We start from the raw sequence: 14,304 nt of genomic DNA on the forward strand, positions 1-14,304 counted from the left end.
GTAGGAATACAGCTGAGGAATCCTGAATGATCTCAGGATCTTTCCATGATATCTTACTGCGTAAGCTTGAGGGAACAGAAAATCCTCTGGGCTGTTGGGAAGAAAAGAGATATGTACTGCTCAAGATAGGAGTTTAGTTTTTGTTTTCTGTGCTGTTTTTAGATACAGAATATAGAGAAATACGAAGTGTCATTATTGCTGTTTTTACTTCTTCAGTATTGGGATACCTGTAAATTGGGTTGGACAGAACATTTCAGTTTAATGAAGATTTTCTGTTTTTATTAGGAGTGAGTCTGAGAGTTTCACTGATAAAATGGAGAATAGCTGCTCACTTCTGGGAAGTAACCACAGCCCACAATCAAGCCTGATAAGAAATCTGAAAAGGAGTAACTTATTTTGAGCAAAGGTGTCATAAGCTCATCAGGTAGAGATGAGGCTACAACCAAGGAAGAGGGCAAGATGCATGTGTTTGAGGCAAATAAACTCCAGCTTTAAAATCCAGGGACAGATACAGTCAATATCAGTAAGTGGAGAGAAAGCTGTACACTCTGAACAGATAAGCGAGCAAATGAGTGATGAAGTTAAACACATTCATAAGGCAAGTAGAGGAAATGATCAAAGTAACCACCAAAGAACAGTAAAATCTAAATCTAGCTTTTTTTTTTTTTCCCCCCTTCCGGAGATATGTTGACGTTGAAACCTTGCATCAGTATTTCCTAAAACTGTAGATCTCTTGAGGCAGACAATAAAGAATCATGGCAGTGGGTCTTCCAAAGAGAGATGCCGGTGTGCAGGAGAGGAATTCAGTATGTCAAGAAAAGAAATGGAGCTAATGAGGAATGATGTAAACAAGCCACCAGGGTTTTACTAATGGAAATGTGAGTGCTTACTATTCCTAAGCCTCTAGTTCTTAATATGTAAAACTGAAATAATAATTCAAAGTTCTGTTTTGAGAAATCAAAATATAATTAGCAAAATGCCTCAAAAATAGGGAGGGCTAAATAAAGTGTAGCTATTATATTTTCCACACATACTTTCCTAAGCTCTCCTGTATTGGCAGAGGCATTTAAATAGAGGTGGTTTAAATAAGGAACAAATCATGACATACAGGAATAAAAGGATCTCAAAGTTTGGCAAGAAGAGTTCAGAAGGTAAAAAATTTGCCCAGCATTGCCTAGCTAATAGAACTAAGCAAAAAACAAACTGATTCCAAAGCTCCTGCATTTTCCTCTATCCCATTCTGCTTCTATAAATGAGATGATCTGTAAGCCACTGAAAGGTGATAATTAGATTTAAAATTTCCTTTGCTTTCAAGTTTCCGATTTAAGCCGTAGTACCTCTGTCCCAGTGGATGAAGGTGCTGTAAATTGCTGCAGTGGCAGAACATAGCTTAAATGCAACTGTCCTTCTGTCCCTTACTGAAGCAGTGTGGGGTAAGGATGGTGATATAGAGCCCGCACACTCTCACCAGGGATCTAGATCCCATGTTCCCCCAGGCTGCCTTAAGCCACCAGCTGAGCATAAACTTGAACCCTCTCTGGTGAGGACACTTTGCATCAGACTTAGCCATCCAACTGCAGGTAGTAAAACTACTATTTCAAAGCCAGGGGAGAAGAGGTGTTGGGACATGCTGAAAAGGAATATATTTTTGGATTTTTTCCCCCAAATTGTGGGAATGATATGTGGGAGGAGAAAATATTCAAGTAAATATGGTATGGTGCAGAGCGTCTGTAATATGAGCCTGGTGTCTCAAGGGAAAATCCTACATTTGTGGCCCCAGGGCAAGAATTAACCCATTCTTATTCCACACTTCTCCCTCCCAGACTTGGCTGGAATCCCAGACAGAGGGCTTTTCTAACCCCTCGTCTTCTTCCTCTGCCGCTGGCCTGTGGCTTGTGCGCTGCTTTGCTAGGGTAGCCCCTCGTCCCAGTTTCTGTCGCTGTGTTTGATCGTAGCCAATAGATTGGTAAGGACCAAGGAAGGGTGCATCAGTACATTTGAACTACTCCCGCCAATGTCAGTAAGGAACAGCATGAAGTTTCCCGGATATAGCCCAGCTCAGCTTACTTTGCCTAGGTGTGAATTAAAGCGCAGGGTTTAATGACTAATTAAAGTCCCTCAAGTCCCTGGGCTGGGTGTGCAGAGTCGCACGTTAGAGCTGGGATCCCAGGGAGGTCGGTGGAGACTAGCAGGGGCGGCAAATGCGGTCAGTGGAAATGAACCCTCAGTTCAGCTCCGCAGCACGTGACTTCCTATTTCTGTAAGGTACTTCCAAGGGACTTCCTCTGTAAAAAATCAGTCTGAGTCCCGGGAGATTTCATTCAGCGCAGTCGCTAAGTTTACTTCCAACTCGGGACAGAAGTTTTCCCTGAGACCCCGTGTCAGTTTCTTTTCTTTCTCCTTCCTCTGTCATTGCCAGCATGCAAGGATCTTGTGGCGCCCGTTCGTGATCGGAAGCTGAATACACTGGTGCAGATCTCAGTAATCCACCCCGCGGAGCAGGGTCTGACAAGATACTCAAGCACGGAAATTGTGGAGGTGAGTGAGCGTGCTGTGTGCCTGCCGTCCTCTGCCCTGCTGTCGCCTTCTCAGCCTCTCTCTGGATTTGAGCAAACAGCTGAAATAAGTTAGTCCATGGCCTGTAGCTATGCTGTGCTACTGTCCTCTGTCATTTAGGAAAGCATACCTGAGGTTATTAAGCATGCGTTGCTAACTTACCAAAATAAACAGATGAGAGAAGAGCTTGCCCTTTTCAAAAGAGACCTTATTTTCTTTAGTAAATAGGAAAAAAAAAAAAATCTCACTTTGAATCCTTAAATAGATCACCAAGTAGAGAAAAAAATACACATTTTTGAAAAATTAAATGGAATGAATACTTATTTGGGAGGAATAAAAGAGAGTCATAAAGTGCCCCCAGAGAAGTTAAGTGTTTGCACTTTTCATTTTTTCCTGTGTTCTTCAGGCTGCCCATGGAAACTTTATATTCTTTGCTATTTGTGTGTGTCTTTTTAAAGTACCGTGTTTTTCAAAGAAAGGTAGGTGATTAATTTGAAAAACTGTAATGTTTCTAGCTAAAGGGTGTTATATTACTCATCAGATGAGAGATTTCCTATTTACATTTATTGTTACTAATGTAACATTCAAAATGTGTCGGGAGGAAACTTGTTATTGTATTGGATCAGATTCAAAAGAGGAAGTGTTTCCCTTTTGATTATTTTGTTCTGATCACACATATTTCACGCACTTAGTGAATGAGAAATACGGAACATCTGGGACTACAGAAAGTGTGCTTTAAACTCCTTAGCTTTGCATGCTTTTTTTCAGATTTGTAAGCCCTGTCTGTTTTGACCGGGGAATTTCTCTGTAGGGAACTAAGAAGCCTACCCTAGACACTGGGTTTGCTCAGTGCTGGCCTGTGCTTGGCTGCTGGAATATATGATTCAGACTGAACTCAACTCATTTCTCTAATGGGAATGACCCAGATCCTGCATGTAGCCTTGAATCTGCCCTTTGGAAACTTTAGGTTCCAATGCTGGTATAATTTGTAGTTAATGCTGTAGTTGAAATAACAAAAATGGTCTGTTCGTATATCGAAAACTTGACTAAAATTGTAAAATTGTTCATTTCTATGAAAAAAAATTTTCAAGTTTGTCCCAGTTTATTCTTAAAATATTGCCAAAACTTAAAAGAAATGATTTTGATACATTTCATTTGTTTATGTTTGAACATACATAGCTGTTTTGGGCTGTTTTATTGACTGTTTTTCCAAAGTGTCTAACACAGAGCTGAACAAAAAGTAGTATTTGTTGAAGAAAAGGAGAAAGAATGAATGACTAAATAACTTGGGCTTCCAGAAACTCATAGACACCTGGTTTACTAAATTCTAGCAAACACTCAATATTTGGCAATATTCATATTTAAATATAGATGTAAAATTTAGTGTTGGATGTCAGCTCTCTCAAAATGAAATCTGAGGCATTGAAATATTCTGTGCACTGCATCCTGTGCTAGTAATTTTATAGCCCGAAGTCCATCATACTTAGTTTCTTTCATTAGTTTTCAAATCGGTCTGAGAAAAAACACAGCTGAACACTTGAAAACAAATGGACATTATCAGAGCATGGCTTTCAATTGAATCATTACAGAAAGGAAGTAAATGGTACTTGATGAGCAAATAGCTTCATTTTAATTGATCAGTCAATATCTTAGATCATTTGCATGAATTTCAGGTTAAATCCATTAAATCTATTCTTAATGGACTGACAACTGACCCTAATTAAGGATTCTGCATATAATGAAAAATTGTTTTTCCAGAGTATTAGCAGTTCTGACACTGTTGCAGTGCCATTTACTATCAGCAGCTCTATCAGTATTTGGGGCTCTGGGCCTTGCTGTCGCCCACGAGCATCATTCGGCAATTCACATCGCTTTTCCAATAGAACTATTTCCTAGAAAAACAAACAGACTCAGACACACTTTCTGCATTCTCATGTGTCCCTGCATGCTGCCAACTGCAGTTGCTGCTTTATTGAATCAAAGTGGTCTGCTTGTGCTGTTACAGGGAACAAGGGACCCGCTGTTTTTGACTGGTGTCACATTCCCATCTGAGTATCCCATCTATGAGGAGACCAAAATAAAGCTAACAGTCTATGATGTCAAGGATAAGTCTCATGACACTGTAAGTACTTGTACTTATTTCTCTTTTTTTTGGGGGGGGGGGGGGGAAGGAGTTATGCTTTTCCAAACCATTGGGTTTGGATATAACTGGCATTTTTCAAAGAGGGTGTTTATACTGTGTTTATGCTTGTCTTATGTTTATAGTTTGCTGAGGATCCCCACCCCCACCCCTCCACACCCAATTCATTTGGCAATTGGTGAGGAGCAAAAGCTTTCAGAACAGATTTTTCTCTTTCTCAGGAAGGCTGGCTTGATCTCTTGTTTTACCTTTCTGTGGTTGTTTTAAGGAGTTGCTGAAGGAGTCATAGTGTGGGCATAAGGCAAGTGGAAGAGATGAACTTTATATACTATTTTAAAACTTTCTAGATATTGTAATTATTCTAAAACAGGAGGTTGATAAAGTGCTCTACTTTCACCGTTTATTCTGGACAAGACTGTGTAGAGAGATACTCCCTCTATTTTCCTGAAGTTGTCCTTGGCACCAAAGCAAACAGAGGGGATAAGGAGAAGCACTAGCCACATGTTTTAATCGGCCTCCTTGCATGGAGGTTATGTAAAGCCCCCGTGGGCTTTTGTCCTAAATTCTTCAGTCTTCCTACAGGGTCTGACTTTTCTTCTCCCTGCATCAGACTGCCTGGTTAGATAGTCAAGGACCTAGGCACTATCTCTAGAGGCCATTCTTAAAATTCCTGGACAGAAGACAATGCTGTTGGGTAGGTGCTGGGAAGGGGATGGCTTAAAAGAGGCCCTCTCCTTCAAATCTCTCCTGTCTGTTTTCAAGGCAGGGAAGCTACAGCAGTGTTGATGATCAATAGTGAGCCACATGCCAGGGAACACTTTGAAGGCAGGGAGGCCTTTAGGTTCCAGTAGAGTTTCTGTTGAAGCTAAGCGGTGCTGCTGGACACAGAGAATCACCCATACCTCATCTGGGGAAAACGTCACTTTAAACTCCACCCTCATGTAGGTTGTGGTTCAAATAGATAGTGGGAGGAGGTGATGCAACTGTGCAGGGGAGTAGTAAGCAGAGAAATGATTAGGATGATGTGAACTGTGGGATTTTCTGTTCCTCCAAGCACATGATCAAATTCAATTCCCCCAGCAATCCCAAAGCATAGACAGGACAGAATATGGCAAGGGCAGAGGTCTAGGAACACTGTTACAGAAATGAATGTTTCCCCTAAACTCTTGAGTTTGTGAAGTCCTTAGAAATGTCAGAGTTATGGGGTGCCTGGGTAGCTCAGTTGTTAAGCGTCTACCTTCAGCTCAGGTCATGATCCCAGGGTCCTGGGATCGAGCCCTGCGTCGGGCTCCCTGCTCCGCGAGAAGCCTGCTTCTCCCTTTCCCACTCCCCCTGCTTGTGTTCCCTCTCTCGCTGTGTCTCCCTCTCTCACTGTCTCTCTCTGTCAAATAAATAAAATCTTAAAAAAAAAAAATGTCAGAGTTAGAAATATGAAATACCTAAGATGTTTCTATCCCCTTTACTCTCCCTCATTTAAAATGTGCATGGATGTTAATGATTTACAGATAGATAATTAGCTTACTCATTAATTATGCTTTTTATTGGCTTCTATTCTGAAAGGTACTTATTTAAGGTCTATTAAAGACTTCCTTCCTTCATCAGAGGTGTCATCACATAAAAATATTGGATGAACCTGAATCCCTGCTATGAAATAAGACTTGTGAAATTTGAGCATACTTAAGAGATGCAACCAGCTTTCATTTACTAAGAGCTGTTAATTAAGGCATAACCTCTTCCTTAAAATACCTAACAATTAACCCTGGTGATGGAAGTGTAAATAGAAACACAGGTTATTAATATGCTAATAGTCCCCATGGACATACAGTCTTTATCCTGGCCCTTGTTCTCTCATTTCTTAAGATTTTCTTTGGGTTGGGGGCGGGGGAGGGGGAAGGGGAAGCAGGAAGTGGTTTTCAAGTACAGTTTATAATTGTGAGCACTTAACAACCTAAAAAAATTAAGATCATAGTACTTTTAAGGCCTAAGAAATGAGAATATGTATATGTGTTTTAGAAAATTAATGAATTATGTGCATGTACTTAAAAGTAGTTTAAATATTTGATCCTAGCAAAGCATTGATCCTGTTAGGCTGACCCAGAACAACGAGATTTTTCTACTGACTGAAAACTAATGAGTTGAGTCAGATGACTAAGTTGCTTGCCCTTTCCTATTGAATTTATCATTACTTGGATTTCATCAGTCAAATAAATGTGTTACTTTGCCATTTCATATTCATTTACATACCTATTAATATTAGATATTTTTAAAGAGAAATGATAACTTTCATCTGTGCCCTTGATACCGCTAATATGTAACTGGTCGTTGTTCTTGTATTCCTCTAAACATTGGACCTAAGATTGATTATCTTACTTAGTAACTTCAGCAGAAATGCAATTAATCATTGTAACCAAGGAGAAGAGTCTGTCCATTCAGAATGACTGTTGTTTCCTCCTACTACATCCTTCATCCTCCTCATTCACTGCAGTAAGTCTTGCACCGTGGCAGATGGACAGATAATGCTTGGCAGGTGGGGAGGTGGAGTACGGTGGGTGACAGGGTCATTATTAAAATTGGAGTGACCTTTTTACTATTTTCCTCATCATGAGAAAATGATCTGTTTTCTCAGAATGTGCGGCTCTAACATCCAGCTGGTTCGTGGGGACTTCAAAGCTTGAAATTGAAGCCCATGGCTAGGATAGGAGAGCCCAAGTTCAAACAGTGAAGCTGGTATCTTCTGGATATATACCGGTTGTGTGCTCTATTTTAAACTCTCTGGAAAATGAAACAACATAGACACAATTGCTTTTAGCACATAGCTCACAGTGTTCAGCCCTAGGGAATCAAGCTGGGACTATGGGTCTTTCATATGTTACAGAAAAAACTCAGAAGAAGGTGAAATTTACATAGGAGAAGAACATCACCATCAAACTTTGTCTTTTTCCCTTCCTCCCATGCAACTGGTGTCTTGGAAGATACTGAACAAGCTCTTTCAACACCACACTGAGGATAGCCATCAATCTGCAAACATATAATTAGGTCACAAAATTGGCTTTGCTCATGGTAGAAATTTGAATTTCTGTGTATTTTGCAGGAGTACACATTGCTTCATTTGTTCTTAGAGTAAATAAATGTTTGCTGTATCCTCAACTTGTTAGATGTTCATTTATAGGACAGAGTCCTGTGTCCAGTAGATACGGAACACTTCTCAGGTGAGGATATATGTCCTAAGATATTTTTTACTGCCAGTTACTAGCAACTCTCCATTTGTACCTTTCAGAAAAAAGTGACCTTATCAAGATTGGATGTAAATGTATTACATTATGTGAGTTATTATGTCCGAGGCAGTTTATTTCTAGCACAATTCCCTACATGGAAGTGTCCAGTTAAGTTTTTTGTGTTTTTCTATGGAAAAGAAAATCATTTACATTTGGTATACTCTGACTTGCTTTGATTTTCTACACTAACTTCTTAGAAGGTTAGGTCTAATTATACTTGTTGAGATCCAAATTCTGTAAGCTTGCCTTCTCTTTGTAGAAGATACAGTACAGCTGATTAGGAAAAGAAATGGATACTATTGATCACTAAGCACATACCAAGCACTGTGTTTAATTTGTTATACATGGTTTTTTCTTTACTCTCCAAAAAATTCGTTGAGGGAGGTATTACCTTGCCCATTTTAAAGGTGAAGAAACTGAGATTCTGAAAACTTAAGTAGGCCAAGTCAAAACTCGTTTCTTTTCTCCAGAGTACATATATTGTTAGCATTACCCTCATTTTCACTTACGCACAGTGGTATTTTTACTTCAGCTGATGCTTTAAAAATGTTCTTTAGTTGGGGTGCCTGGGTGGCTCAGTTGGTTGAGCGACTGCCTTCGGCTCGGGTCATGATCCTGGAGTCCCGGGATCGAGTCCCACATCGGGCTTCCTGCTCAGCGGGGAGTCTGCTTCTCCCTCTGACCCTCTTCCCTCTCTTGCTCTCTGTCTCTCATTCTCTCTCTCTCAAATAAATAAATAAAATCTTAAAAAAATGATATTAAAAAAATATTCTTCAGTTGGATCTTCAAAATTGATTGAGAAAAAAAAATGTCGGTATGCCAGTATAGGGAAAAAACATATCCAAAATTTTTAAGCGCTTAGATTAAGCATGTATAACTAATTGCAAATGTCTGAATAAGTTTTATGAAGTGGCCAACTAATATTAATGAAAAGATAGCTGTTATTACCTGTTGTGAAATGGTTATGTCTTAGACTTTTGCTTTTGTCCACCTGGCCTTTTCCTTTTGTGTATACTGCATGGTCCTCTCAACTTGTTGGTTCACTTTGCCTTTTGTAATGCTCTGGTCTCTACTGTAACATAATTTGCAAGGGGAGTTACCAATTCTGTATAGAAGTAGTTCGGGGTTCTAAGATGTTGCTGCCCTTCACAAATAATTTCACTTCCTTTCTATCTGTTGATGAATAGTATATATTTACAAAGAGCATATTTATATTTTTTTGAGGCATAATTTACATATAACAAAATGGACAAATCTAAAGTGTTCAGTTCAATGAGTTTGATAGTTGCTTATGGCCACATAACCTCTACCTGACTCAAGATATAGAACATTTCCATCATTCCAGAAAGTTCCTTTGTGCCCCATTCTGGTCAATTGCCACCCCACATACTCTGAGGCAACCACTTTTCCATATATAACAACGTGGATTTGTTTTGCTTGTTGAAATGTATGTGAATAAAATCATATAATATGTGTTCCCTTGTGCCTGGTATCTTTTGCTCAACATATTTTTGAGGTTCATATATGTTGCTGAATGGTATTATTACTGAATGGTATTATGTTGCAGTGATACCACAGTTTATTTATTCATTTTCTTATTTACATTTCTCTACATTTAATAACTTACAGCTTTTGACAACAATGAACTAAATGTCTATGAATATTCGAGTACAAGTATTTGTGTGGATATTTGTTTTTATTTTGGGAGGTAAATACTGAGGAGTTAAAACTGTTAAGTCATAGGGCAGATAGATGCAGGTTTAACTTTTTTAGAAACTGCCAACGGTTCTTCAAAGTTATTGTATGACTTTATTCTCCTACTCTTACTTCTGTGTGAGAGTTCCAATTAACTCCACCAATGATGATATTGTCAATCTTTTTCATTTAGCATTCTAGTGGGTATGAAGTGGTTATCTTACTGGGTCTTAATTTGCATTTTCCTGATGACTAATTCTGTTAAGCACTTTTTCCTGTGCTTATTGGCCATTCATCTATCTTTTTTTTTTTAAGATTTTATTTATTTATTTGAGAGAGAGAGAGAGAAAATGAGAGGGGGAGGGGCAGAGGGACAAGCAGATTCCCCATTGAGCGAGGAGCCAATGCAGGGCTGGATCCCAGGACCCTGAGATCATGACCTGAGCTGAAGTCAGACGCTTAACTGACTGAGCTACCCAAGGATCCCTCTTTTTTTTTAAATGACGTTTCTGCTCAAGACTTTTTTCTTTTTAAAAAGTGGGGTTTTTTTTATTGTTAATTTATAAGAACTTTTCATATATGTGGATGTAAGTGCTTTTATGAATATATGTGTTACAGGTCCCCTCTCTTCCCTTTGGCTTGCCTTATAATTTCCTTAATGATGTATTTTGTTGTTCAGAGACTTTAAATTCTGAGTAAGGTCAGTTTATCAATCTTTTCATTAGTGCTTTTTGTGCCCCCAAAGATGATTATGCTTTGGGTCATGAGAATATTCTCCAGGGTCTTCCTTAAAAATGTTTTATTGTTCTAGCCTTTACATTTATGAATAAGATAGGAATCAAAGTTATTTTCCCCTATGTAGATATCTAGTTATTGTAGCACTATTTGTCAAAAATACTTTTTTCTTCACTAAATTCAGTAGGTGCCTTAACTAGAAATTCAGTTGTCTACGGATAGATGCAGGTCTATTTCTCGATCTGTTCTCTTCCATTGATCACTTTGTCTAGCTTCATGACCACATGACTATTGTAGCTTTATAGTAAGTCCTGAAATAGGTGATTTAAGTCCTCTATCTTTGCCAGCTTTGTTTTTTTATCAAGGTTTTGGTTTTGCCTATTCTAAGAGCCTTAGTTTTTCCACATAAGTTTGAGAATCACTTGTCGATTTCTTCAAAAAGCCCATTGGGATTTGGATTGGAATCGTGTTAAATCTATAGATCAATTTGGAGAGACTGGACATCTTAACAATATTGAGCCTGTTGATCTATAAATATGGTAGGCATATCATTCCACTTATTTAGGTATTTAAATTTTATCAGCAATATATTTGTGTTCAGATCCTTTGTGTGTGGTCATAATACATTTTAAGACTTAGGTATTTTTTTTTTTTTAAGATTTTATTTATTTATTTGACAGAGAGAGAGACAGCGAGAGCAGGAACACAAGCAGGGGGAGTGGGAGAGGGAGAAGCAGGCTTCCCGCCGAGCAGGGAGCCCGATGTGGGACTCGATCCCAGGACCCCGGGATCATGACCTGAGCCGAAGGCAGACGCTTAACGACTGAGCCACCCAGGCACCCAAGACTTAGGTATTTTTGATAGTTTTTCATGCTAACGAACGAGAGATTTTTAAAAATATAGTTTTAAATTCCTGTTTGTTAGTAGATAGAAATACAGTTACTTTTTGTGTATTGACCTTGTATCCTGCAGTCTTGCTAAATTCACGTATTAGTCCTAAAACACTTTTTAAGACTCCATAGGGGTTTGTAAACATATGATCATGTTATCTGTGAATAATGAAAGATTTTTATGTTTCCTTTTCCAGTCAAAGTGCATTTTATCTTTCCTTATTGCACTAGCTCGGTGCAATAGGACTTTCAGTACAATATTGATAGAAGTGGTAAGAGTGGAAATTCTCGTTTTGTTTCCAGATTTAAGGTAGAAGTGTTCAGTATTTCACCATTAAATTTGATCTTAACTGTAGGCTTTTCATAGATGTCTTTTATCAGATGGAGGAATTTCCCTCTATCCCCAATTTCCTGTGAGGTTTTTTTTTTGTTTTTGTTTTTTTTTTATCATGAATCGTGTTAGATTTAGTCAAATGACTTTTTTGGTATATATTGAGATGCTCAAATGTTTTTCTTACTTACTCTGTTAATGGAGTGAATTACATTAATTGTCTCTGTAAGTTAAACCAACCTTGGATTCCTGGAGCAATATTTTCACTATGCAGCAATCTCGCCTCTTTCTCAAGCTTCAGCCTAGTGCATGGGGAAATCAACCTCTGCTCTTCTGCCTCACATTGGAGAAAGCCCCGTGCAGCTCCTTGGTGAATCTCTCAGCTCTCCTGCACATTGAAATGTCCTCCTTCAGTATGTGACTTTCAGTGGGAAGGAGTAGGTGGATGGGCAAGACCCATGCTATGGCTAGGGCTCCTCAGGATTCAGATCTCTCATGCCAGGTAACATGTGCTCATTAAAAGTTTATTGCAAGTCCAGCTGGTTTCTATGGAATGCCGTCCCCTGTTGCTGCTCAGCCAGGAATAATACGGACCATGGGCATTTCTTCCTCCAGGAAGGGTCTGTCATTCCCTGGATTTCATTTCATTTTGGTTGCTTGACACCCTCAGTTTTCTGATGGGTTTAGCAAAAACTGTGATTGGTAGTGTCTCTGACTTCTTAGTGTTCCTTAGGGGTGACAGTCTCTCTTGCACGTTTTTGCATATTAACCAGAAGCAGAAGTGCTACAAATTTCTTTCCTTTAGCACTTATGCTACTCTCTATATATTAGCATTTCCATCTCTACCTTTTTCCCCTCCTCTGTCATCCACGTATCAAGTGCATTACAGTCCTTGCTGCTCTTTACACTGTTTTTCCCTTTCTCTCTTATTCCTGTTCGCTCTCTGTGCTACTGTCTGCATTTGCACAGTACTCCATCTGTGTCATCTGTCCAGGGCTTTTGTTCGTTTTTTGTCTTTGTTCTTGTTTGGGCTCCCACAATAGAGGAAAGACTATTCAATACCTCCTTACTTTCCATAAGAAAATAATGATGTTGGCATGGAGAAAGACTGGCTCTTGGACAGTGAAATAAGAAAACGAATTGACTCATGATGCAAAGTATGTTTGTTACAAAATCTTTTGGCCTTAGCAGAGTGGCTGTTTGACTGTAAAGTACCCACATCCTTATTTCATGGAGATCAGCAAAACTGTACTTTGAGTATTTTCGCACTTGGCTGTCTATGAATGTATGAGTTTTAGAAACATTGTTTAACCTAGTTTAAAACAACAACAACAACAACACAATAATACCTAGAATTAATATGCCTTTTTTCCAATTAAAATAGAAATGATGAGGTAGGGCCACTTTCCATTCTCTTTTCAAACCTGGGAAACTTAATTAATGTTAATCACAAACATAGAGGAACATAATTTACCCTGTGTTTCCTAATGGACTCTTATTCGCTGAGTCCTACCTCCACTGAACATTTAAGAATGGCTTTTAGGTTTTTACTTTTGTAAGTTTTTGGGCAGTGAGCCCTTTTATTTTTAAGAATCATGAGATATCACTGGGAAGAGTGGTTGGGAGACTTGCAGGGTAACTCTAGTTTGAACAAGTTGAGTCCACAAACTGGAATTTAGTCATGTCTATATAAATCTCATTTGATGGGTGTTGCCCAGAAGTTTTATTAGGAAGCTCTCTGATCTCTCATCACAAGGGAGCAGAAATTTAGGCAGTTAGGTTTCACCTAAGAATACAGCCTACATAAATAGGGAGCACTTTAATACCCAAATCTGATGAATGTTTTTTTTTTAAAAAGCAATAACCAAATTTCAATTAAAAACAAAGGTACATAAATTATAATTGAAATACTCTTCAGTAGAGTCCATCTGTGTGGAAAAAGAAAAATATGATCTGAAAAGCAAAAATGGTTCAATATCAATATGTCTATCAACATGATCCATTTTATTAATAACTAAAGGAGAAAACTCATTTGATTCTGTCAATGGATGCTAAAGACTTCTTTAGTAAATCTAGTGGCCACATCTAATAAAAAATAGATTATATTATATAAATATAACAAAAATCTATCCTAATAAGATAATATAAATGTTCTAAACAGTGAAGTGCTAAAGTCATTTCAATTAGACACCAAATTAACCACTCTCATCATTATTATTCAACATTTTCTTGGAGGCTGTAGAAAATGAAATGAGAAAGTTATATTACTTATATAAAATTTGGAAGGCAGAAAAGCAAAACTATTTCTCTATTGATATGATTAAAATATAGAAAGCCCAACAGACTTTAGATAAAGACCAAATATGATTTGGTAAGTTGGCTGGTTATAAGATCAATATATTTAAAAATCAATAGCTTCCTTGTTTTATAGCATAAATTACATAGAAAAGTATAACATCTTATTGAAGACTATAAAATAAGATCTTTGCCAATAGGAAAACTTGTGTTAGAAAAAATTATAGGAGCACCTGGGTGGCTCAGTCCTTAAGTGTCTGCCTTCGGCTTAGGTCATGATCCCAGGGTCCTGGGATTGAGCCCCGCATCGGGCTCCCTGCTCAGCAGGAAGCCTGCTTCTCCATCCCCTACTCCCTCTGTGTTCCCTCTCCTGCTGTGAATCTCTGT

At 38.5% G+C, this 14,304-nt stretch overlaps 1 protein-coding gene across 1 annotated transcript in view; it reads left to right on the forward strand.

Moving 5' to 3' along the window:
• Positions 1-14,304, forward strand: part of INPP4B (inositol polyphosphate-4-phosphatase type II B) — a 543,837-nt gene that overhangs the window by 192,375 nt on the left and 337,158 nt on the right. The window contains exons 6-7 of the mRNA XM_035023009.1: positions 2,420-2,538; positions 4,562-4,678. Of these exons, the coding sequence (XP_034878900.1) occupies positions 2,420-2,538; positions 4,562-4,678 (236 nt within the window). The remainder of the gene's footprint in view (positions 1-2,419; positions 2,539-4,561; positions 4,679-14,304) is intronic.

This window comes from Mirounga leonina, unplaced genomic scaffold, assembly GCF_011800145.1.
Source record: "Mirounga leonina isolate KUSES-001 unplaced genomic scaffold, KU_Mleo_1.0 Mir_176, whole genome shotgun sequence".
Lineage (NCBI taxonomy): Eukaryota > Metazoa > Chordata > Mammalia > Carnivora > Phocidae > Mirounga > Mirounga leonina.